Source organism: Mobula hypostoma, chromosome 5 (genome assembly GCF_963921235.1).
Source record: "Mobula hypostoma chromosome 5, sMobHyp1.1, whole genome shotgun sequence".
Taxonomy (NCBI): Eukaryota; Metazoa; Chordata; class Chondrichthyes; order Myliobatiformes; family Myliobatidae; genus Mobula; species Mobula hypostoma.
The window spans coordinates 5,349,967-5,376,813 of record NC_086101.1 but is presented as its reverse complement, the minus strand read 5'-3'; the positions used below and the strand labels follow the sequence as shown (position 1 = coordinate 5,376,813).

Here is a 26,847-nt window from a genome sequence, read left to right as displayed (position 1 = left end):
TTGTTCAGCAGAATAACACAATTAATAGCAGCAACAACAGCAGAACAAAACAAAGCCACAAGAGTGAAACAAGCCCGTTTCTCACTGTTGGATCTGGATGTCTTTGATCCGAGGTTATTGAGAAGTCCGGAATGAGGTGTAGCTGAAGTTCAAGTTCAACCTCACATTTAATTGTCGTTCAACTATATATGAATACAGCCAAACGAAACAACATTCCTGCATGACCAAGGTGCAAAACACATCACCAGAAATTTGCATGTAGCACAGATAAGACATGCTTCAGAAAAATATACAGTCACAAAGAGAAAAATATCGCCCAAGTTCCTGCATTGCATGGCTGGAGATTGTCTTGGTCCAGCTTGTTCTTCCACCGAGCGAACAACGGCAACACTGGACAGCAGCCCTGACAAGAGGGGTCAGCCCCCGACCCAGAGTAACTCCTAGCACTCCCCGCAGAGGCCCTTGCTCTCTCCCTTGGGTGACTGCAACTGCCCACTGCATCCAAGTTGACTCCGCAGCTGAGGTGTGGTCCTCACCCCAACTGAGGCAACGCAGTTCCCTGGTGTCAGTCTTGCCTGTGAATGGACTTGCAGTATTCTGCATGAGCAAGGGCCTGTGTTGTGCTGTGGGTTTTCTATGTGTCTATGTTCCTAAAACAAGAATAAGAAAGTTAAACTACAGGAAAAATGACACATCTACAGGGCAATCCAACAGCATCCACAGGCTGTGTTGCTCTAGGTTTCCAGCATCTGCAGAATCCCTAGTGTTTCTGAAACACTAGTCCAGTAAGTTGTTCCCTTTCACTTTCAACATTTAAGATGGTTTAATGTCATTTCCAGTGCACAAGGAGAACAAAGTAGTTGTTACTCTGTATCTGATGCAGCATAAAACTCACACAAGAGATAAAGAACACATTAATAATAAAACGCACAATAAACATAAATACACAATATAGCTTGTGTACACAGATTGTCCTTAACGTGACAGTAGGCACAGGAGTGTCCGTACATAAGGTGACTGACAGGAAACGATCAAGTAGTGATGTACTGTTGATGCTCCCTTCAGCACATCTGTAAATGATGTGAGTATGCACGTGCAAAGACCAGCTCTCTTCAGCATCCTCAGAAAGCAGAGGAGTTGACGAGCTTTCCTGACTGTGTAGGATGTGTTCTGAGACCATGAGTGTCCTCGACATTATGGACCAGTCTTTGTAATTCCTTCTTAATGAACCAATGTTTGGAAATCATCCCAGCCATTCCCAGTTTCTGACTAGGCAGGACAGGAATTCCAGGTCTGTGCTGTCTGTGATCATCTGCATTTCCACACTGCGGTCACCTTTGTCTCTCTCTCCCTCCCTCTGTCTGATCCTTTCAACAGTCTCTGTACATATCCCGTTCCCCAAGAACTGTGAGGAGGAACTCAGCAACGGCAGGACCGAGTCCAACATTGTCACCCTGTACCTGAACGGAAACAAGGAGCGGCCGATCAGAGTCTTCTGCGACATGAGCACGGATGGTGGAGGGTGGATGGTAAGTTTCACATTCGCGGGTTGGGGTGTTGGTGATGGTTTATTACTGGGTTGGGATGTTGGTGACAGTTTATTACTGGATTGGAGTATTGGTTTATTATTGGGTTGGGGTGTTGGTGATGGTTTATTACTGGGTTGGGATGTTGGTGACAGTTTATTACTGGGTTGGGATGTTGGTGACAGTTTATTACTGGGTTGGGATGTTGGTGACGGTTTATTACTGGGTTGGGATGTTGGTGACAGTTTATTACTGGGTTGGGATGTTGGTGACAGTTTATTACTGGGTTGGGGTGTTGGTGACGGTTTATTACTGGGTTGGGATGTTGGTGAAGGTTTATTACTGGGCTGGCTGTTGGTGACGGTTTATTACTGGGTCGGCGTATTGGTAACGGTTTATTACTGGGTTGGGATGTTGACGGTTTATTACTGGGTTGGGATGTTGACGGTTTATTACTGGGTTGGGATGTTGGTGACAGTTTATTACTGGGTTGGGGTGTTGGTGACGGTTTATTACTGGGTTGGGGTGTTGGTGAAGGTTTATTACTGGGCTGGCTGTTGGTGACGGTTTATTACTGGGTCGGCGTATTGGTAACGGTTTATTACTGGGTTGGGATGTTGACGGTTTATTACTGGGTTGGGATGTTGGTGACGGTTTATTACTGGGTTGGGGTGTTGGTGACGGTTTATTACTGGGTTGGGATGTTGGTGACGGTTTATTACTGGGTTGGGATGTTGGTGACGGTTTATTACTGGGTTGGGATGTTGGTGACGGTTTATTACTGGGTTGGCATATTGGTGACGGTTTATTACTGGGTTGGGATGTTGGTGACGGTTTATTACTGGGTTGGGATGTTGGTGACGGTTTATTACTGGGTTGGGATGTTGGTGACGGTTTATTACTGGGTTGGGGTGTTGATGACGGTTTATTACTGGGTTGGGATGTTGGTGACGGTTTATTACTGGGTTGGGATGTTGGTGACGGTTTATTACTGGGTTGGGGTGTTGATGACGGTTTATTACTGGGTTGGGATGTTGGTGACGGTTTATTACTGGGTTGGCATATTGGTAACGGTTTATTACTAGGTTGGTGTATTGGTAACGGTAATAAACCTGACTATTGTCTTATAAAGGCTCAGCATTATCTCCTTTCTTTTATATTCTATTTCCCTTGAAATAAATGCCATCATTGCATTTGCCTTCCTCACCACTGACTCTACCTGCAAGTTAACCTTTAGCTTGTTCTGCACAAGGATTCATAAGTCCCTTTGCATCTCAGATTTTTGGATTTCCTGCCCATTTAGAAAGTATTCTGCACATTTATTTCTACTACCAAAGTGCATGACCATGCATTTTCCAACATTGTATTTCATTTGCCACTTTCTTGCTCATTCTCCTAATCTGGCTAAGTCCTGCTGCAAGCCTTCCTATTTTCTCAACACAACTGCCCCTCCATCAATCTTCGTACCATCTGCAAACTGGAAAACAAATCGTTGATATAGAAGATAAAAACAAGTTGTCCCAACACCAACCCCTGCAGAACACCACTAGTCACTAACAGCCAACCAGAAAGGGATCCTTTTATTCCCATTCGCTGCCTCCTACCACCATCAGCCAATGCTCTAACCATGTTAGTAAACTTCCTGTAATCCCATGGGCTTTTAATTGGTAAGAAGCCTCATATGTGGCATCTTATCAAAGGCCTTCTGAAAGTCCAAATACACAACATCCACTGCATCCCCTTTATCTATTCTACTTGTAGTCTCCTCAAATAATTCCAACAGGTTTGTCAGGCAAGATTTTCCCTTAAGGAAACCATGCTGACTTTGACCTATCTTGTCCTGTGTCACTTAAATACTCCATAACCTCACCCTTAACAATTGACTCTAACATCTTCCCAACCACTGAGGTCAGGCTAATTGGTCTATAATTTCCTTTCTGTTCTGCTGCCTTCCTCCTTTCTTAAAGAGTGGAGTGACATTTGCGATTTTCCAGTCCTCTGGCACCATGCCAGAGTCCAGTAATTTTGAAAGATCATTTTTAATGCCACCACAATCTCAACCACCACCTCTTTCAGAACCATAGGGTGCAGTTCAAGTGAGGACAGATGCGGAGTGGTTTCTTTAGCCAGAAAGTGGTGAACCTGTGGAACTCAGAGGCTGTGGAGGTCGATGGGTTCTTTGATTAGTCAGGGTGTGAAAGGTTATGGGGAGGTGGCAGGAGAATAGGATTGAGAGATCAGGCATAATGAAATGCCAGAGCAGACTCGATGAGCCAAATAGCCTAATTCTGCTCCTGTGCCTCGTAGTCTAGTGGTCTAAGTGCCGATCCTAATGGATACCAGAGATTCCCAGGAGTAGAAACTGCCTGTGGTGGTCAGAGCTGCATTCAGCAATCGCTGATGTAGGAGGAGGAGGTCAGGGCTGTTCATCATCATGATGGAATGGTGGAACAGACTCGCTGGATGAACTCTGCTCCTTTCTCTCTTGGCCTTGTGGTTGACGTTAATTTAAACCCGCTGAAGACTGGGTGGAGAGGGTGAACCAGAGTGCACAGAATGGAGGGCTTGAAATATGATAATGGGCTGGGACTTCTTCCTGGAGTACAGGAGACCGAGGGGTGACCCTTTTCCACAGAGCAGGGGATGCAAAGTACCTCCACATTGTGACAGTTTTCCTGTCCCCTTCCTGCAGGTCTTCCAGAGGAGAATGAATGGAAAGCTGAACTTCACACGTAGCTGGAAGGACTATGTGGCTGGATTTGGGGACCTTGCTGCAGAACACTGGCTGGGTGAGCAACACGAGATGGTTACAGCTGAGGCACCCGAGGGTGGCTGGAGATCAGGGACCACAGAGGCACTTTTCATCCTTATAGTGATCGGATTCTAGACCTGACAATAACAGGAAATTAACTCATAGAAACATAGAATACTATGTACAGGCCTTTTGGCCGACAGTGTTGTGCTGACCTTCTTGCTTACTCTTAAGACCAATCTAACATTCCCTCCCTTCTTTCATCCACATTCCCATGAGTCTCTTAAATATCTCTAATGTATCTGCCTCTACCAACACCCCTGGCAGGGCATTCCACGTACCACCACTCTCTGTCCAAAATAACTTGCCTCTGTCATCTCCCTATGTTTTCCTCTGATCACCTTAAAATTATGCTTTCTTGGATTAGCCATTTCTGTCCTGGGAAATTAGCTCTGGCTGTCCACTCTATCGACTTGTACGGCTCTATCAAGTCACCTCTCATCCTCCTTTGTACCGAGGAGAAAAACCGTAAGATGCTCAACCTTTTCTCTTATGACGTGCTCTCGAATCCAGATGGCATCCTGGTAAATGTCCTCTGCATTCTGTCTGAAGTTTCCACGTCCTCTTCATGAGGTGACCAGAACCTAACACGATACTCCAAGTGGGGTTTAACCAGGGTTTTTAGAAAGCTGCATCTTTGCTTCATGGCTCTTGGTCTCCATCCCCCAACTAATGAAGGCCAACACATCAAAAGCCTTCTCAACAACCCAAAGTGCCGCGACTTTGAAGGATTCACACATCTCTTGTATTGTTAAAACTATTAAAACCTTCCAATCCACAAGTATTTTCTGAGCTGGTTTAAAATGAGAACCCTTGCCTTCTCAGTTCACACAAATGATTCCGAAAATGAAAGGGTAAACATATGAAGAGCGTTTGATGTCTCTGGGTCTGTACTCGCTATGTTTTAGAAGAATGGCTGGGGAGGGGGATCTTATTGAAACCTATTGAATATTGAAAGGCTGAGATAGAGTGGGTGTGGAGAGGATATTTCCTATAGTGGGGGAGTCTAGGACCAGAGGGCACAGATAGACTGGATGTGGAGAGGATGTTCCCTATAGTGGGGGAGTCTAGGACCAGGGAGCACAGCCTCAGAATAGAGGGACATCCACTTAGAACAGAGTTGAGGAGGAATTTCTTTAGCCAGAGGGTGGTGAATCTGTGGAATTCATTACCACAGACAGCTGTGGAGGTCAAGTCATTGGATATTTTTAAAGCAGATCTTGATAGGTTCTTGATTAGTCTGGGTGTCAAAGGTTATGGGGAGAAGGCAGGAGAATGAGATTGGGAGGGATAATGAATCAGCCATGCTGGAATGGCACAGACACTTAGTGGGCAAAATGGCCTAATTCTGTTCTTCTGTCTTTTGGTCTTATTCATTTGAACATATGGGTAAATTCAAAGTAAATTTATTATCAAAGTACATATATGTCGCCATACACTACATTGAGATTCACTTTTTTGTGGGCATTTTCAGGGAAATAAGGAGATGTAATAGAACTTTACAAAGAAATCTACATAAAGAGACCAAAACTGACAAACAGCCAATGTGCAAAAGAAGAGAGTCCGTGCAAAAATGAGAGCGTGAATTGCAAAGAGTCCTTGAAAGGGAGTCTGTAGGCCATAGAATCAGATCAGAGTTGGAATGAGTGAAGTTATCCCCGCTGGTTCAAGAGCCTGAAGTTTGAAGGGTAATAATTGTTCCTGAACCTGGTGGTGTGGAACCTGAGGCTCCTGTATCTCCTGCCCGATGACCGTAGCGAGAGTAGGGCATGTCCTGTACCACCATCATCATCATTATGTACCATGTCGAATGACATGGGCGATCATGGGCTTTGCATGACCATGATTGTATTTGGGAAATTTTTCTGTAGAAGTGTTTTGCCATTGCCTTCTTCTGGGCAATGTCTTTACAAGACAGGTACCCCAAAAGTTATCAATACTCATTGTCTGCATGGCTTCACGCGATCCTGATCAGGGGGTGAGGTTCTAAGCAGGTGCTACACCTTGCCCAAGGGTGACCTGCAGGCCAGTGGAGGGAAGGGGAGCCTTACATCTCCTTTCATAGAGACATATCTCCATTCCAACACCCAGTGGTATGTAGGTGGTATTACAGGGGTGTATAAAATCTTGAGGGGCATAGATGGGGCAAATATACACAAGCCTTTTCCATCCCAAAGAAAAGGAATTAAACCCTAGAGTATTCAAGTTTAGGGTGTGAGGGGAACAAGTTGACAGGGCCCCAGGGAGGCTAACTTCTTCACATAGTCTGTGTATGGAACTATGAGGCAGGTACAGGAAAGGCTTAGAGGGATGTGAACCAAGTGCATGGACCAGTTAGGCTGAGAGGCCTGTTTTAACACCATAAGACAGGAGCAGAATTAGATCAACCTGCCCATCGAGTCTGCTCCACCATTCCATCATTCTTCCTCTCAACCCCAGTTCCCTGCCATCTCCCCATAACTGTTGAAACCCTGAACCTATCAAGCTGTGCTTTAAATAAAACAAATACTGCGGCCTTCACAGCCGAATGTGCCAATGAATTCCACTTGTGGCTAAAGAAATTCCTCCTCATCTCTGTTTTAAATGGACATCCCTCTGTTCTGAGGCCTGAGGCAGTGCCCTCTGGTCCTGAACTCCCCCACTGTGGGAAACATCCTCCCCATGCCACTCTATCTAGGCCTTTAAATATTCAATAGGTTTCGATTAGATTGCCCCCTCCGCCCAATTCTTCTAAACTCCAGCTAGTACAGCCTCAGACGCTCCCCATAACCCTTCCATTCCCAGAATCATTGTTGTGAACCTTCTTTGGATCCTCACCAATGCTAGCACATCTGTTCATACACCTGGGATCAAAAACTGCTCAGGATACTCTGTGTGGTCTGACCAATGCCTTACAAAGGCTCAGCATTACATCCAACATTCCCTCTAGTTCTTTTTTTTACAGCTGTGTGGACCAACCATTGCTCTGCGCAGGAAGTTTTAACACAGCCCGAAAGCTGTGTTATTCCAGCTGCGTGGCAACGAAGGCTATGTGCTAGGAAGCATTTCTGTTACTGCGCGGCAGCCATGCTCCAGTGCAGCTGAGGGGGAACAGTGATTATATCCCTGCTTTTATATTCTAGACCTCTCCTAAATGAATGCCTCTTTTCATTCTGTGTTACTGTCTGATTCTACACCAGTCGTGGAGAAGAAGGAGGTAGGTGTAGGGATGAATTGGGATCAGTTTGTTCCAAAGTAATTGGCTGTTGTTGGGATATTCCTGCCTTTCCACACCTGTTTCCCTGGTTTTGGAAGTGTTGGGAGCTGCCCTTCCACTCCTCGTGTCAAACCTGAGGGGGCACAGTTTGGGTAACGCTTTACAGAGCTAGCGACCTGGTTTTAATTCCCACTGCTGTCTGTAAGGAGTTGGTACGTTCTCCCTGTGACCGCGTGGATTTCCTCCAGGTTCTCCAGCTTCCCTCCCACAGTCCAAAGACGTACAGATCAGGGTTAGCAAGTTGTGGGCAAGCTACATTGGCGCTGGAAGCGTGGCGACACGAGCGGCCTACCCTCCCAGCACAGCCTCGGACAATGTTGGCCGTGGACGCAAGTGACACATTTCAGTGTTTGTGACAAATAAAGCTATACCTTTCTCCTTTAATCTTTCGCTTGCCAGGTCTGGAGAACCTGCACCAACTGACATCACAGGAGCGCTTCGAGCTGCGCGTGGACCTGCGCGCTGGTGGGGAGTCTGTGTACGCCACCTACGATAACTTTGTGGTGGGGGACGCAGCTGTGAAGTACCAGCTGGGGCTGGGAAAATATGCCGGAACTGCAGGTGAGTCACTGCCAGATCCAGCACTACCCTCGTGCTCCTCAGGAATACCACCGTCAACGTGCATGACGGGACGTGGACAACCCCCTGCTCAGGGATACCATCACCTAAGTACTTGATGGGGCTGGACAACTGCCTGGAAACAGATAGCTTCCCCATTGAGTCTGGAGTCAGGCAGGGCTGTCCAGTCTCCCCTGTGTAGCCCCCCCCCCTCCCAGGCAAGCCTCAGGGTCGCTCAGCTCGCTGTCGTCTAGGGAAACAGCCCTCGGCCCTGTCAAACTGGGTAATTAGTTTGTGTGGATGCTGTGTGATGTACCCCACCCCGCCCAAATAACAGACAATACACCATATATGATTAAATGATTTACAGTTTATAGATATTACTGGAACTATATAATTAATAGAGATAAAATATAAAAGGAAAATAAAAGGTGCCACACTTATCAAAGTTCATTCTCTTCCCAGTTTGGCAAAAGAATAAATCAAGGAAGGTAGTGCACCCGTGGCTGACAAGAGAAATTAGGGATAGTATCAATTCCAAAGAAGAAGCATACAAATTAGCCAGAGAAAGTGGCTCACCTGAGGACTGGGAGAAATTCAGAGTTCAGCAGAGGAGGACAAAGGGCTTAATTAGGAAGGGGAAAAAAGTTTATGAGAGTAAACTGGCAGGGAACATAAAAACAGACTGTAAAAGCTGTTATAGATATGTATAAAGTTGTTTACAATATATATTAATGACTTGGATGAGGGAATTAAGTGCAGCATCTCCAAGTTTGCGGATGACATGAAGCTGGGTGGCAGTGTTAGCAGTGAGGAGGATGCGAAGAGGATGCAAGGTGACTTGGATAGGTTGGGTGAGTGGGCAAATTCATGGCAGATGCAATTTAATGTGGATAAATGTGAAGTTATCCACTTTGGTGGCAAAAATAGGAAAACAGATTATTATCTGAATGGTGGCCGATTAGGAAAAGGGGAGGTGCAACGAGACCTGGGTGTCATTATACACCAGTCATTGAAAGTGGGCATGCAGGTACAGCAGGCGGTGAAAAAGGCAAATGGTATGCTGGCATTTATAGCGAGAGGATTCGAGTACAGGAGCAGGGAGGTACTACTGCAGTTGTACAAGGCCTTGGTGAGACCACACCTGGAGTATTGTGTGCAGTTTTGGTCCCCTAATCTGAGGAAAGACATCCTTGCCATACAGGGAGTACAAAGAAGGTTCACCAGATTGATTCCTGGGATGGCAGGACTTTCATATGAAGAAAGACTGGATGAACTGGGCTTGTACTCATTGGAATTTAGAAGATTGAGGGGGGATCTGATTGAAACGTATAAGATCCTAAAGGGATTGGACAGGCTAGATGCAGGAAGATTGTTCCCGATGTTGGGGAAGTCCAGAACGAGGGGTCACAGTTTGAGGATAGAGGGGAAGCCTTTTAGGACCGAGATTAGGAAAAACTTCTTCACACAGAGAGTGGTGAATCTGTGGAATTCTCTGCCACAGGAAACAGTTGAGGCCAGTTCATTGGCTATAGTTAAGAGGGAGTTAGATATGGCCCTTGTGGCTACGGGGCTCAGGGGGTATGGAGAGAAGGCTGGGGCGGGGTTCTGAGTTGGATGATCAGCCATGATCATAATAAATGGCGGTGCAGGCTCAAAGGGTCAAATGGCCTACTCCTGCACCTATTTTCTATGTTTCTATGTTTCATGCACAAACAGTTGGAGCTCTGGTAACGATCCTCTCTTTACCATTCAATCCCCTCTGACCACCTCGATCTGCCGCCTGGGACCAACCACAGTGGTCGACCAGACGCTCCACACGAGTCTGTCTCCGTCTCCTCTCCTCGCCGAAGACCCTGGACCTCGGACTCCTGCTCAGGATCCGACCCCGTTAGCCGACTCACAGCACCTTGTCCATTCTCTCTCTGTCCATCGCGCCTTCTACCCAGAAACCCACGCATCACAATAACTTACAGACACAATAGTAAGAATAACATCTATCCCAATTGGTTCGTTCGCTCTCTTATCAATAATATAACCCAAACAACACCCAAACACGCTGCTGGGGAGAGAACTTTCTCAGCAGTTAACATAACAAAGAAGCCATTTTAATTAGCCTACACAGTAACATAAAAGAGGAAACCCCTTACACCTGTCTTGTCTGTGTGCTGTTTGCCAAAGCCAACAGGGAGGGTGCAAGTATGAGGGGTGACGCTGCCAGACAGTGGAGGGACCCAAGTGAAAACCTCCCTGTACATGGACGACGTCACCGTCTTCTGCTCTGATCCGAGGTCAGTTCGCAGGCTGATTAGCATCTGCCAACAGTTCGAGCTAGCGTCGGGGGCAAGAGTCAGCCGCATGAAGAGCGAAGCCATGCTCTTCGGCAACTGGCCCGACCGATCCAGTGTCCCCTCCACCATCAGGTCTGACCACGTGAAGGTGTTGGGGATCTGGTTCGGAGGGGCAGAGGCGTGCAACAAGAACTGGCAGGAGCGGACTGCCAAGGTGAAACAGAAACTGGGACTGTGGGGAGGGCGCTCCCTGCCGATAACGGGCAAGAACCTGGTCATCAGGTGCGAGGTGCTCTCAGGGCTGCTGTACTTGGCGCGGGAGTGAGCCCCCTCCCCCACTCTCCCAGCTTAGGAGTCACCCGAGCTGTCTTCAGATTCATCTGGAGATCCAAGATGGAGCGGGTCAGACGGGCCACCATGCACAGGTCCCTGGACAACGGGGGCAAAAACGTTCCCAATGTCGCCTTCTTCCTGATGACCACCTCCGTGTGTGGCTGCATCAGGCTGTGCGTGGAACTGAAACACGTGGGCTCCAGGTACCAGCACGGGCTGTCCCCGGTGTTGTGAAGAATGGGTCTGGCCCCACAGTCGCGCAACGTCCCAGTCAGCTGGACAGTGCCCTGCCCTTCATAGTGAAGTTATTGCAGATGGATGGACGTAGTAGGGAGGTTCCCTGAGGCGATGGTCCAGACCATCTGGCAGAATGCCTCATCGCCAGATCTCACCAAAAGTCACCAAGACCTTGCCTGAGCCACGGCGGGCTACCCAAAGATCACCGTAGACTTCGCGGACTGTGGGCTCGCCAAGAGCACGTGGAGAAAGATGCGAGGGCCTGTTTCACCGTTCATCCCCAGCAGCTGCGTGACAGAGGACCCTCCGGTCTACGGGCTGTGCCCGGGGAGGCCCACGGACAGAAACATCCGGTGCGGCCGGCAGACCAATTTGGTGAAGGACGCTCTTTGGTTGGCGCATGGAGATGCCCACGGCAGAATGCGGCCGCCTGGCACATTCTCGGCTGCAGGAGTGCGTGCTGAGGGACGAGCTGAAACTTGGCGCAGCCACCGCGAGGGTCCGGTGGGGAAGGACCATGATTTAGGGTTCTTCTCCAGCTGGAGAGGGAGGGGCTGGCTGGGATGGGGGGAGGGAAGCCTCTCACTTATTCATGCAGCAGTGTACCGCTCCGGAGAGTGGCAGACATGCTGTTGATGAGTAGGAATGCAATAGAACGGTACAGAAAACATTGAGGGTAATGAATGAAAAGGTATTGAACAGTTTACTCTTGTAAGTTTTTGAAATTATGAATTAAGTTTATTTTGTTAAATAAAATCCTCACACTGCTCAGGGATACGGGCAGGGCGGAGCTGGGGGGAGGGGGTGTCGCCTTGAACCAGGAGAAAGCCTTTGATGGGATCTCCCACACGTAAACTCAGCGGCCACTTTATTAGGTACAGCGGTGGAACCTGGCGTGGTCTTCTTCGGCTGTAGCCCACCCACTTAAAGATTTAACGTGCTCTGCGTTCAGAGACGCTCCTCTGCACACCGCTGTTGTAACGCCGTTGGGGCGCTCCGCTGGCGGTACATTAGCCCGCTGTCATTTCAGCTGGGGGCGTGGAGATGGCATCCTCTGCAAGCGAAGTTTGTACCACCCCAGGTGCTCCAGTTTCCGAACAGCCCAAAGACGTACCGGTTAGTAGATTAACTGGTGATTGTATATTATCCTGCGACTCGGCTGGGGTTAAAAATCGGTGGGTTCCTGGGTGGTGCAGCTGGAAAAACCTGTTTCCCACTGTATCGCGAAATAAATAAAGCAATACTATTACAGTGACCGTGACGTGGCTTCATTTTCTGCTGTTACCTGCAAAGAGTTTATATGGTCTCTCCGTTACTGTGTGGGTTTCAGCCACTATCCAAAACTATACCAGTTAGTAGGTCAATTAATCAGTCATATGGGTGTGATTGGACGGCGCTGGCTCGCTGGGCTGGAATGGACTGTATCTCTAAATAAATAAATGTGTGGTTTTTTCAGTTACCTTCCTATCAGCTCGAGCCATTCTCCTCTGAACTCTCTCGTTAACAACACACATCAAAGTTGCTGGTGAACGCAGCAGGCCCTTCGTTAGAAGGGTCTCGGCCCGAAACGTCGACCGTACCTCTTCCTAGAGATGCTGCCTGGCCTGCTGCGTTCACCAGCAACTTTGATGTGTGTTGCCTGAATTTCCAGCATCTGCAGAATTGGTCGCGTCTCTCATTAACAACGGGTTTTCACCCACAGAACAGCAACTCACTGAATGTTTCTCGTTTCTCGCACCATTCTCTGGTGCGTGAAAATCCCAGATCATCAGCAGTTTCCCGGCCACTCAAATCACCCTGTCAGGCACCAACAATCACTGCGCAGTCAAAGTCACACTGGGTTTAAAAGAATCCCAGTAGTCCGCATCACGTAAACGATCCCTGTCCTTCTCACAGGCAACTCCCTGGCCTACCACCGGGGCAGTAACTTCACCACCGTGGACGAGGACAATGACAACGCCCTGACCAACTGCGCCGTCTCCTACAGGGGAGGCTGGTGGTACCAGAACTGTCACCGCGTCAACCTCAACGGCGAATATGGCAACAACAAAGACCACCAGGTAACAGTTCGCCTCACCCACAACTGCCAACCCTCTGCCGCTCCCCTCCCTCGGTTCCTTACGCTTTCATCCCCTCCCGTCAGCCCCCCCCACCCTTGCCCCCGCAACTCTTTTACCCCGTCTGTGCAACTCCTGACTTCGCTGCCTTGCCCAAACTCTTACCGAAAATCTTCCTGTTACTCTCATCCCTCCCTCCTGCGCTGTTCCTCGCCCTTCACTCTCCCACCTCCAAATCCCACTCCCTCCTCCACTTTCACCCTCGTTACACCACCTCCCGGACACCTTACCTCTTTCATCCTTCTCTCCCCTCCCCTTTACCCCTCACCCAACTTCCCTCGTTCCCCCACCCCTCATCTCGCCCCCCCAATGCTCTCCTCCCCACCCCACATCTCGCCCCCCCAATGCTCTCCTCCCCACCCCACTGCTCTCCTTCCCCCCCCCCACACACACACACCTCTCCTATCCCACCCCGTGTGAATGCATTGACGCTGACCCCCTCTCGTCACTCCACAGGGCGTGAACTGGTTCGGCTGGAAGGGCTTCGAGTTCTCCATCCCGTTCGCAGAGATGAAGATGCGGCCTCACCGGGCGGCCAGGACAGAGTGAGGCCGAGGGTGTTGCCGCAGGGACTTCACTAGAGCTTACAGCTAACTCTCACACACCCCGATGCCTGGCGTTCCCGCCGACACCGTCGCCCACATTATCGCCATTGTCTGTCTGTGCTCCGCTCGGATCCAGGTTCATCGGCTTCTCAGCCCCGCCAACCGCAGGTCGCCGGGACGGCCTCCGCCCCTCACCCAGGGGAACGGCCGCTCGGCCCTGCACTTGGGAACATGTTGGCGGAGGGGTTTGGGGTTTGCAGACGCCCAACTTTCATTTACGCTGCTTTGCGGAGTGTGAGTACTAGACTCGGTCTCCAACTCAACACCGCCCACTGGATCTACGCAGAGTTCGACCTTTTGTACCGGTTCGGAACCATGTCGTGTTTTTGTTATCAGAGAGTCTGGAAATATAATTGGCGAACCCTTTTCTAATCCTGAGTCTGTCTCCGTCTCACACAAACACCGACACATTTGCACACGCACACACATACATAAATATATATATACACACACACACATTCTTACACAAACAAACATACACACACTCACACACAATGCATACACATTTACATGCAAATTTACAGGCATACCCACACGCAGACACACTCTCAAATTCATACACCGACACATTTACACGTACACACGAATCAAGCACAGTCACACAAGCTTACAGACGTTTTCACACGCATACACACAACATAATCTCATGCATTCACACACATGTGCACACAAACAGGCATTCTCACACACATTCACACACTCACAGATTCAAAGATTCACACATACACATTTACACACACACACAAACATTCTCACATGCACAATACAACCACACACACTCACACACAGTCTTCACACACGCAACGTCAACACATTTATACACACACACACACACACACACATTTACAGGCATTACCGTACACAAAGACATACACATACACACAAATTTACAGGCATTCACACAAACAGATATACACACGTAAACACACACAGGCACAACACTGACGCATTTACACATAGAGTCACACACACCCACAGAGACCTGAGTCCCTGAGGTGACGGGGAGAGTGTGATGGGTGGGATGAGGTCCTGGGGAACATTGAGGGGGTATTGGTGAAGTGTGAGTGTGTCAGTGAGAGAGTGAGGGGTGGCTGAGAGACCAAGCAGTGTTGTTGGGTGATTGGGGTAGTGTGAGGTAGGGATAGGAAGTTCTGGGAGGTGCTATAGGGGTATAGGGGAATTGAGATATCAGGGAGCGTGTGATGCATTTGGTGAGGTACTGAAGTGTGTTTTAGGGTGTCTTGGGGTGTATGAGGTGTTGGGGAGAGTGTGATGAGTGGGGTGGGGTGGGGTGGGGTGGGGTGAGGTCCTCTGGAGTGTTGTAGGGCAATTGGAGAGTATGGGGTGTCAGGGAGAGTGTGATGGGTGGGGTGGGGTCCCAGGAGTGTTGTAGGGCGATTGGGGAGTGTGGGGTGTCACTGAGAGTGTGATGGGCGGGGTCCCAGGAGTATTGCAGAGGGATTGGCTGAGATGTTGGGAAGAGTGTGATGTGTGGGGTGAGGTCTTGGGGCGTGTTGTACAGGGATTAAGGGAGTGTGAGGTGTCGGGGAGAGTGTGTTGGGTGGGGTGTGCTGTAAGAGGATTGAGGGCACTGTTTGGTATTGGGGAAAGTGTGATGGATGTGATGAGGTACCGGGTGTGTTGTAGGGGGATTTGGAGTATATGAGGTGTCGGGGAGGGGGTGTGATGGGTGGGGTTCAGGGGACTGTTGCAGGGAGATTGGGGGGAGTGTGGGAGCGTTGGGGAGAGTGTGATGGGTTAGGTGAGGTCTCGTAGTGTATTTAGCAAGATTGAAGAGTGTGAGGTGTCAGAGAGTGCTATGGTTAACGTGAGGTCCCGGGCTGTGTTACAGGGAGATTGGGGAGGAGAGTGGGGTGGGATGAGGTCTCAGGGTGTATTTCGGGGGATTGGGGAGTGCGTCAGAGAGAGTGTTGTGGTTAAGGTGATGTCTCGGGGTGTATTTAGGGGGATTGAGGGCAGAGTGAGATATCCGGGGGACTGTGATGGGTGGGGTGAGGACCCAGGGACCTGGGTAGAGGGATTGCGGAAGTGTGAGGTGTTGGAGAGAGCGTGATGGGCGGGATGAGGTCCTGGGGAATGTTGTCGGGGAATTGGGGGAGAGTGAAGTATCAGAGAGCGTGCGGGTGGATTGGGGAGTGGTGTCGCTTTATTGGAGGAACTGCGAGGCGTTGGGGAGAGTGTGATGTGTGGGCAGTAATGTAGAGGAATAGCGGGAAGTCTGAGATGTCGGGGTGAGTGTGATGGGTGAGGTGAGCTTACGGGCAGTGGTGTAGAGAGATTGGGGGAGAGCATGTTGTCTGGGGGGTGTTATAGCGAGAATGGAATAGAGCAGTTTGGGGAGTGTTGTAGGGAGATTGGGGGAGAGCAGGTTGTCTAGCGAGTGTTGTGGGGACATTGGGGAAAGCAGATTGTCTGGAGAGTGTTGTAGGGAGATTAGGATAGAGCGGGTTTTATGGGAAATATCGTAGGTAGATTAGGGGAGAGCGGTTTGGCTGAGTGTTGTACGGAGATTTGGGAGAACATGTTGTCTGGGGAGTGTTGTAGGGACATTGGGATATAAACATGTAGAGAGTGTTGTAGGGAGTTTGGGGTAGAGCAGGTTGTCTGGGGAGTGTTGTAGGGAGATTGTGGAGAGCAGGTTGTCTGGGGAGTGTTGTAAGGAGTTTGAGATAGAGCAGGTTGTCTGGGGAGTGTTGTAAGGAGTTTGGGATAGAGCAGGCTGTCTGGGGAGTGTTATAGGGAGTTTGGCACAGAGCAGGCTGTCTGGGGAGTGTTATAGGGAGTTTGGCACAGAGCAGGCTGTTTGGGGAGTGTTATAGGGAGTTTAGCACAGAGCAGGCTGCCTGGGGAGTGTTATAGGGAGTTTGGCACAGAGCAGGCTGTCTGGGGAGTGTCATAGGGAGTTTGGCACAGAGCAGGCTGTCTGGGGAGTGTTGCGATTTGAGGATCCATGAGTATTCAGAGGAACTTGAGTGGTCACAGTGTCGCGAGATCAACGGGAGAGTAAGGGTTCGGGAAGTTTGTCGGGGATCGGAGAGGGTTCCAAACATCTTGGAAGCGTTAGGGTGTCGGTATTAGTTTGGGAACCAATCAGGGATCAGTGTCGGGAGAAGGCAATTGGTGGGATGTCAGATGTCTATGTAGTGTTGAAGTTTTCTGATCGGGGAGGGGGAATTTGGGGGTGGGGAGATTGTGAGCAGTGATGTAAAGGACTGCGGATTTGTTGGGGTGTGATTGGAGAGAGTGTTCAGGTCGGGTGAGGTGATTGGTGAATTTAAGATGTCGGGAAGTGATGGGTGTCAGAATGGGGTTGGAGATATGGTTCGAAGGAGTGAGGGAATGGGGAGATTTAGCGATTAGGTTTGGGGTGGGGAGAGTTGGGGTGAGAGAATGAGATGATATGTAGATCGGAAGGAGAGCGGAGGGAGGCATGCGGATAGTGCGGTTGTGACGGTCATGAGGACTGTCATTGGAAAGCGTTGAAGAGTCCGATGCCGGGAATGGATGGGTTAACGTGAGGGGCGTTTGATGTCTCTGGTCGGTACTCGCAGGGGTTTAGAAGAATGAAGGGGGCGGGGTTCATTGAAACTATAGAATATTGAAGTCTAGATAGAGTGGATGTTTCCCAGAGTGGGGAAGTCGAGGACCAGGAGACAAACATCCTCGGAATAGAGGGATGTCCATTTAAAACAGAGCTGAGTCCTGAGTCCGAAACGACGACTGTTTATCCATTTCCCCAGCTGCTGCCTGACCTGCTGAGTTCCTCCAGCATCTTGTGTGTGTTGCTCTGGGCTTCCAGCATCTGCAGAACCCCGTGTCGTGCGGAGGAATTTGTTCAGTCAGACTCCCTCGAATCTGTGAAATTCATTGTCACGGACAGCTGCGCAGACTGCGCAACTGGCTACACTGAGGCGGAGGTTGATAGGTTCTTGATTGGTCCTCTCGTCAAAGGTCACGGGAAGAAGGCAGAGGATTGGAAATCTGATAAGGGTACGCCATGATGGAATAGCGGAGCAGACTTGTTGAGCCAAGTAGTCTAATTCTGTGTTTATGTCTTATGGTCTCCCGGGGGGGTGAGACAATCCGGACACACCGGGTGAGCAATATTGTAAACATAGAGACAGTGAAAACAGAATTAGATCCACTGTTGTCGAGTCACACGCTACTGCTGGTTTACGTGGCGCCGATGAAATTAAAACGTGGGAAGATCAACGTGATAGGACCCGTGCCTCCGGAAATCCCTAGCGACAGGAGCACTTCCATTGGGAATGCGCGCTCCCGGAGCTGAGCGAAAACCACTGGCCTCGTTATATCTAACAGCGAGAAAGGTGGGTTCCTGGAACGTCTGCGGGCTAATTTGCACATCACTGAGCTCAGGAGCCGACCGGAGAAGGGCTGGGTTAATAATGCGTTCTGAGCGGGGAGATTACCTTTATTTGTCACACGTCCATCGAAACGCAGTGAAATGCTGTCATTTCTGTCAACAACCAACACAGTCGGAGGATGTCCTGGCGGCAGCCCGCAAGAAGCACCGCACATTCCGGCACCAACGTTCCAAACTTAGTATCTGGAACGCACATCAAAGTTGCTGGTGAACGCAGCAGGCCAGGCAGCATCTCTAGGAAGAGGTACAGTTGACGTTTCGGGCCGAGACCCTTCGTCAGGACAAATCTCTTACTATCTCTTCTTTCAGTTAGTCCTGCGAAGGGTCTCGGCCCGAAACGTCGACTGCACCTCTTCCTAGAGATGCTGCCTGGCCTGCTGCGTTCACCAGCAACTTTGATGTGTGTTGCTTGAATTTCCAGCATCTGCAGAATTCCTCGTGTTTAGTATCTGGAACCCGTACGTCTCTGGACTGCGGGAGGAAACCAGAGCACCCGGACGAAATCCACTGGGATTTGTACCCGCGTCGCTGGCGCTGTAAAGCGTTGCGCTAACCACATCTGAACACCGTGGCCGGTTCCATGCCCCGGGAGGCCCCGGTTACGGAAGTAAGTTTGGCCCAAGCCGACTGTCGGCCTTGAAGTAGTTCTGAAAATCTTACTTAACCCCTGAGCAACCTGAAGGGGTTAATTAATTAGGACGCAAAATGCTGGAGGGACTTGGCGAGTCGGCGGCATCCGTGGAGGGAAATGGACAGTCGGCGTGTACTGTATCTTTATCTGGACAAGTTTTGTTCCGAAGGGTTTGTGAGAAAGACTGGCAGAACTGGCTACACTCGGCGCAAGAGTAAACGCCGTCAACCTGAACCCGGATTTTTTGACCTGAATTCCCGACTGGAGATGTGAGAGGCGGGCTGGGAGGGGCATCAGCAGGGTTGTAGGGGTGGCGGTTAACTGGGAGGGGCGGCGGACAGGCAACGGCTTAAGAAATATCAAATGATTCCTAACATAGACGCATTCTGGAAAGGCACAGAAAATGCCGCGAGACAAGTGGCTCGAATCCAAAAGCGAAGATAAATAATTCTGTCTAAAGGCTTCAAAAAGTTGCCAGACCATAAGACACGCGATTCTATTGTGACTGATTTATTATCCTCTCAACTCCATTTCCCTACTCACCGTAACCTTTGACAAATAGATTAATCGGGAGTCTATTAACCCCCGCTTTAAGTATCCCCAATGACGCGCCTCCACAGCCGCCTGGGGCAATGTATTCCACAGATAAACCACCTTCTGACTAAATGAAATAGTACCCTCTGGTCCTAGACTCCCTGTGTCGGCAACATTCGCTCCACGTCCACTCTCTGCAGACTTTCAATATTCGATAGGTCTGCCTGAGATTAGGAGCATCCTCTCCACGTCTCTACAGACAAAACGCTCTAGGCCACAGGATTTTGCAAAGAATTCTCGAAAATTAGGAAATTGAATTAGCGAGGAACGTATGAGCCGACTACCGGAACACAAGGAGTGGGCTATTCAACCCCTCCTACCAGCTACCGCGATCGTGGCCGGGCCGCGCCGGCTCTCACAAGACCAGTGAGACACAGGCCATTCGGCCCATCAAGTCTGGCCCACCATTCCATCGTGGCTGATTTATTATCCCTCTCAACCCCATTCTCCCGCCTTCTCCCCGTAACCTTCGATGCCCTGCCAAAATCCGTCAACCTCCCAATATATACCCCTCTTTAAATAAACCCAATATACTCCTGTCCAGGATCAGGATGGGGTTTCATGGCGCTGGCATCTGTGCTGAAATGTTCAGTTCAGTGCAACACCTAGTAATTTTAAAAATCTCTAAATTACAATAAATTTATATATAAGTTAATTAAATAAGCGGTGCAAAAAGAGAGGGAAATAAATAAAACAAGTGCGGTAATAACGGTTTCAGAAATCTGATGGCGGAGGGGAAGGAGTTGTTTTGTTCCTGAATCGTTGACCGCATGCCTTCGGGCGCCTGTGCCCCAAAAGATTCAAAGTACGTTTATTTTCAAAGTATGTACGCAGTGTACAACCCTGAGATTCGTCTTCCCACAGACGGCAACAGAACAGAGAAACACCATGGAACCCGTTGATCGAAAAGCTCCAACCTGCGCGAAAAACAAGAACCATTCGCGACTCGCTGATGGGAGCAATGAGAAGATGGCCTGTCCTGGGTGATGGGGGTCCTTGATAATGAATGCCGCTTTTTCGAGGCTGAGCATTTTGAAAATGTCTTGACTGCTGACTTTGCATCTCCCTGCGGTTTTGTTTTTTCCCGCAATCCCGTACAGCGCCCGTTCCCGAGAGCGCAATACCCTGACCTGACAATGAGATATTCACCTGCTCCGAGGGCCCGGCTGCCCACGCTCCCCGGACAAGAACATCCGGGTAACAGGCCCCTGCGAGCCAATGAGCCGCGCTGCCCAATTAACCCCTTCTGACCCATTGAAAAGTATGTCTTTGGACTGTGGGAAGAAACCGGAGCACCCGGAGGAAACCCGCGCGGTCACGGGGAGAACGGACGAACACCTTACTGACGGCGGCGAGATTCGAACCCCTGTCGCTGGCGCTGGAAATCGTTTACGCTAGCCGCTAAGCTGCTGTGCGGTCCTGTGCTGCTTTGTGACGATAATGGCCGAGTGTTTCAAGTGTTCTGCCGGGTTGGGGGTCCGGGGGTGCGGTGTGTGGCCTTTGTGCGAGGGAGGAGTTGGCCATTTGGGGTCTGTTGATCTTCTTGCTTTCTTTTCCCTGTGTGGGGGGGCTTTGGTGCCGTTGTCGCTGTTTTTTGCGGGAGGGGGAATGGGGGTTTGATGATCTTGTCTGTTTTTGCGGGAGGGGGATGGGGGTTTGATTATCTTGTCGCTGTTTTTTGCGGGAGGGGGATGGGGGTTTGATGATCTTGTCTGTTTTTGCGGGAGGGGGATGGGGGTTTGATGATCTTGTCTGTTTTTGCGGGAGGGGGATGGGGGTTTGATTATCTTGTCGCTGTTTTTTGCGGGAGGGGGATGGGGGTTTGATGATCTTGTCTGTTTTTGCGGGAGGGGGATGGGGGTTTGATTATCTTGTCGCTGTTTTTTGCGGGAGGGGGATGGGGGTTTGATGATCTTGTCTGTTTTTGCGGGAGGGGGATGGGGGTTTGATGATCTTGTCTGTTTTTGCGGGAGGGGGATGGGGGTTTGATGATCTTGTCTGTTTTTGCGGGAGGGGGATGGGGGTTTGATGATCTTGTCTGTTTTTGCGGGAGGGGGATGGGGGTTTGATTATCTTGTCGCTGTTTTTTGCGGGAGGGGGATGGGGGTTTGATGATCTTGTCTGTTTTTGCGGGAGGGGGATGGGGGTTTGATTATCTTGTCGCTGTTTTTTGCGGGAGGGGGATGGGGGTTTGATGATCTTGTCTGTTTTTGCGGGAGGGGGATGGGGGTTTGATGATCTTGTCTGTTTTTGCGGGAGGGGGATGGGGGTTTGATTATCTTGTCGCTGTTTTTTGCGGGAGGGGGATGGGGGTTTGATGATCTTGTCTGTTTTTGCGGGAGGGGGATGGGGGTTTGATGATCTTGTCTGTTTTTGCGGGAGGGGGATGGGGGTTTGATGATCTTGTCTGTTTTTGCGGGAGGGGGATGGGGGTTTGATGATCTTGTCTGTTTTTGCGGGAGGGGGATGGGGGTTTGATTATCTTGTCGCTGTTTTTTGCGGGAGGGGGATGGGGGTTTGATGATCTTGTCTGTTTTTGCGGGAGGGGGATGGGGGTTTGATTATCTTGTCGCTGTTTTTTGCGGGAGGGGGATGGGGGTTTGATGATCTTGTCTGTTTTTGCGGGAGGGGGATGGGGGTTTGATGATCTTGTCTGTTTTTGCGGGAGGGGGATGGGGGTTTGATTATCTTGTCGCTGTTTTTTGCGGGAGGGGGATGGGGGTTTGATGATCTTGTCTGTTTTTGCGGGAGGGGGATGGGGGTTTGATGATCTTGTCTGTTTTTGCGGGAGGGGGATGGGGGTTTGATGATCTTGTCTGTTTTTGCGGGAGGGGGATGGGGGTTTGATGATCTTGTCGCTGTTTTTTTTGCGGGAGGGGGGATTGGGATTTGATGATCTTGTCGCCGTTTTTTGCGCGGGGGGATGGGGGTTTGATGTTCATGACGCTGTTTTTGCGGGAGGGGGATGGGGGTTTGATGATCTTGTCTGTTTTTGCGGGAGGGGGATGGGGGTTTGATTATCTTGTCGCTGTTTTTTGCGGGAGGGGGATGGGGGTTTGATGATCTTGTCTGTTTTTGCGGGAGGGGGATGGGGGTTTGATTATCTTGTCGCTGTTTTTTGCGGGAGGGGGATGGGGGTTTGATGATCTTGTCGCTGTTTTTTTTGCGGGAGGGGGGATTGGGATTTGATGATCTTGTCGCCGTTTTTTGCGGGAGGGGGATGGGGGTTTGATGATCTTGTCTGTTTTGCGGGAGGGGGATGGGGGTTTGATGATCTTGTCTGTTTTTGCGGGAGGGGGATGGGGGTTTGATTATCTTGTCGCTGTTTCTTGCGGGAGGGGGATGGGGGTTTGATGATCTTGTCGCTGTTTTTTTTTGCGGGAGGGGGGATTGGGATTTGATGATCTTGTCGCTGTTTTTTGCGCGGGGGGGTGGGGGTTTGATGTTCATGACGCTGTTTCTTGCGGGTAGGGGCGCTCTTTTCTTTCAACGACACCTGTGTTTTTCCTGGAGAAGATGAATATCAGAGTTGTGTGGTATATGCATACTTTGAGAATAAAATTAATCTTTGATTCGTCTCGTGGACTCCTTCGAGTACTAGTACTGTATTTCCGTCCTTAGATCAGGGGATAGAAGTGGTGTGCAGACCCCAAGCGTGGCCTCGCCATCGCCCCGGACAATTGTGATAAACATTACTATGTCCAAATTCCAAACCTCTTGCAAATTTGATTTTAAAAGTCCTTTCTTCACACAAGAGATTCTGCAGATGTTGGGAATTCCAGAGCAACACACACAAAATGCTGGAAGAACTCCAGCAGGTCAGGCAGTATCAATGGAGAGGAATAACGAGTCGACGTTGCTAGCCGAGGCCCTTCTTCAAGACTGGGAAAGAGGGGAAAGATGCCACAAATGAAAGGTGGGGGGCGGGGGGAGGACAAGCTGGAAGATCATGTTCATAGATTCCCGCGGATAGTTTTCTCCCAGTTTGGCGACGTAATATTTGCCGTCGTTCCCGCACTGGATTTTGTAAACCGCTTTGGTCTTGTTCAATAGTTTAGTTCGTTCTTTTGGTCTTCAAAGTAACGTTGCTGTTCGCTTATATGCGACCAAAATTCGATGTTCTTGGGGCAATCGGAAATAGACCAATTAAGTTTGACAGCAAGGTGGACGTTGGAGGAAAAGTTAATGAAATCGACGAACTCAGTGTGGGTGCAAGAAGCAGCGCCAAAGCACTGTCGAAGTAGACTGACCAAAACGTAGACTGTTTATTCATCTCCATAGATGCTGCCTGGCCCGCTGAATTCCTACTGCATTTTGTGTGTAGAGTGTTGCTTGGGACGGAGTACGGCATAGCCAGGGCCGACATTATTGTGGTGCAACACTGCCACCGGCTGACGGAAATTAGCAGATATAGAAATGAAAAAAAAACTGCGAATTGGAAAACATTAAATAACAATCACCTTCACCTCCCCCACACACACCTTCACCTCCCCCGCGTCCGACACCTTCGCCTCTCCCGCGCCCGACACCATCACCTACCCACACCCAACACCTTCACCTCCCCCACAGCTAACACCTTCACATCCCCCGCACCCAACACCTTCACCTACCCCACACCCAACAGCTTCACCTCCCCAACACCCAACACCTTCACCTCCCCCACACCCAACGCCATCACCTCCCCCGCACCCAACACTTTCCCCTCCGCCGCGCCCAACACTCACCCCACACCTAACACCTTCACATCCCCACACCCAACACCTTCACCTCCGCCGCGCCCAACACCTTCACCTCCCCCGCGTCCAACACCTTCACCTCCCCCGCGTCCAACACCTTCACCTCCCCCACACCCAACACCTTCACCTCCCACACACCTAACACCTTCACCTCCCCACACCCAACACCATCACCTCCCCCGCACCCAACACCTTCACCTCCCCCGCACGCAACAACGTCACCTCCCACACACCCAACACCTTCACCTCCCCCGCGTCCAACACCTTCACCTCCCCCACACCCAACACCTTCACCTCCCACACACCCAACACCTTCACCTCCCACACACCCAACACCTTCACCTCCCCCACATCCAACACCACCTCCCCCACACCCAACGCCATCACCTCCCCACACCCAACACCTTCACCTCCCCCGCACCCAACACCTTCCCCTCCCCCACACTCAACACCTTCACCTCCCACACGCCCAACACCTTCACCTCCCCCACACCCAACACCACCTCCCCCACACCCAACGCCATCACCTCCCCACACCCAACACCTTCCCCTCCGCCGCGCCCAACACCTTCACCTCCCCCACACCCAACACCACCTCCCCCACACCCAACGCCATCACCTCCCCACACCCAACACCTTCCCCTCCGCCGCGCCCAACACCTTCACCTCCCCCGCGTCCGACACCTTCACCTCCCCCACACCGAACACCATCACCTCCCCACACCCAACACCTTCACATCCCCACACCCAACACCATCACCTCCCCACACCCAACACCTTCACATCCCCACACCCAACACCGTCACCTCCCCCGCACCCAACACCTTCACCTTCACCTCCCCACACCCAACACCTACACATCCCCACACCCAACACCATCACCTCCCCACACCCAACACCTTCACATCCCCACACCCAACACCGTCACCTCCCCCTCACCCAACACCTTCACCTCTCCCGCATCCAACACCTTCACCTTCACCTCCCCACATCTAAAAGACCTTCACCTCCCCCACACCCAACACCGTCACCTCCACCACACCCAACACTTTCACATCCCCTCACCCAACTCCTTCACCTCCCCCGCGTCCGACACCTTCACCTCCCCCACACCCAAGACCTTCACCTCCAGCGCACCCAACACCTTCACCTCCCCAGTGTCTTCTTCTGCATACAGCACATTGACCTCCTCATCCAATAAATTCACCTCCTCTTCATCCAACACATTGATCGCCCCGCGTCCGACACATTGACCTCCTCCACACCCAACACATTATCCTGTGCATCTTCCACCTTCTCCAAAGGGATCTCCCCTAAACATATCTTTACCTCCCCTCACTCTCCATTTCCATAGGGATCACCGCCTCTGTGTTTGCCTTGTCCATACGTCCCTCCCCATTAATCCCCACCCCCAGTTTCTTAACCCAGCAAGCGGTCTAAGTGCCCGTACACCTCCTCCCTCAGTCCCTCACCTCCATCCAGGCGAGGTAACACTTCATCTTCGAATCTGCTGGGGTGGTCTATTGTATGCTGTGTTCCCGGTGTTCCCATCATAAATTGGGAGACTGCTTGGTCGAGCATCTCCACACCATCAGCCACAAGTGGGACCTCTTGGTGGTCAGACCTTTTAATCCCTGGACTCCTCTAGTGCAAAGACGAGGCCACCATCATTTTGGAGCAGCAACACCTTATATTCCGCCTGGGAACCCTGGCACGTACATTGGTTTCTCTGCCGCCAACCACCCCACCCCACCCCCGTCAATTCCCCACTGTGACCTTCTAATTCTTCTCACCTGCCTATTATTTCCTTCCCCCCCCCCCCGCCCCCCCCCGCCACCTCGTTCTCCTATGGTCCACTCCTTGCCTATCAGATTCTTTCTTCTCCGGCCCATTACCCCGAGGGTTTCCTCCGGGTGCTCCGGTTTCCTCCCACAAATCAAGCACGTGGTTTAACTGGCCATTGTGAGTTTCCGTTGAGTTAAGGGGATGTGAGAGTGATCGGGTTACAAGGCTAAATGCGGGGTGGGGGGCGCGATATATTGAAAGTCATCCTCTCTGCTGTGAGGGGGCAGAAGTGAGGGAGCACCGCACTGTCAGATTGACTGAAGTGAAACTCACCGCACTGACGAACGGGCAGCAATGAGGGGTCGCCACACTGATTGAGGGTGGGTACCGACAGACTGTCGCAGTGTCTCGGAAGCCACAGTAAGGGATCTCCTCGCCATCCAAAGAGCGGTAGTGAGGGATCTCCACGCTGTCAGGGGGCAGCAGAGAGGGATCTCCTCGCTGTCCAAAGAGCGGCAGTGAGGGATCTCCACGTTGTCAGCGGGCAGCAGTGAGGGATCTCAACACTATTTTTGTGAAGCTGCGGTGAGGGGTCGCTGCACTCTCTGATAGACAGCACTAAGGATTCCCCCTGCTGCCTTTGGGACACCGGTGAGGGATCTTCGCATGGCGGCAGTGAGGGATCTCCACACTACCTGCTTGAGCCGAATCCACGGGAGACGTCGCTGCTTGCTCAGATTCAAATTATTCAAGTTTCGATTTATTTATCAGGATATTACGTCATTCCTTATATTTCCTTAACGCGAATACACTTTAAAGTTCTTTACTTCAGCCAACGAAATCCTCGTGGAAGAGGCGGCGAGAAGTTTGAGAAAAAGACAGACTGACAAGTGGGGTAATGAGGGAGAAGCGGAAGAGAGGGGGAGAACGAATGAGGGAGGAAGAGCCGAGAGAGAGAGAC

At 50.6% G+C, this 26,847-nt stretch overlaps 1 protein-coding gene across 4 annotated transcripts in view; it reads left to right on the top strand.

The window, feature by feature from the left end:
* LOC134346519 (tenascin-X-like) overlaps positions 1-14,091 on the top strand; it is a 240,216-nt gene extending 226,125 nt beyond the window's left edge. For all 4 annotated transcript variants that reach the window (XM_063047926.1, XM_063047923.1, XM_063047925.1 and 1 more), the window contains 5 exons: positions 1,378-1,529; positions 4,219-4,315; positions 7,994-8,155; positions 12,910-13,073; positions 13,587-14,091. In XM_063047926.1, the coding sequence (XP_062903996.1) occupies positions 1,378-1,529; positions 4,219-4,315; positions 7,994-8,155; positions 12,910-13,073; positions 13,587-13,679 (668 nt within the window). In that variant the 3' untranslated portion in view covers positions 13,680-14,091. The remainder of the gene's footprint in view (positions 1-1,377; positions 1,530-4,218; positions 4,316-7,993; positions 8,156-12,909; positions 13,074-13,586) is intronic.
* Positions 14,092-26,847: the final 12,756 nt, after the last annotated feature.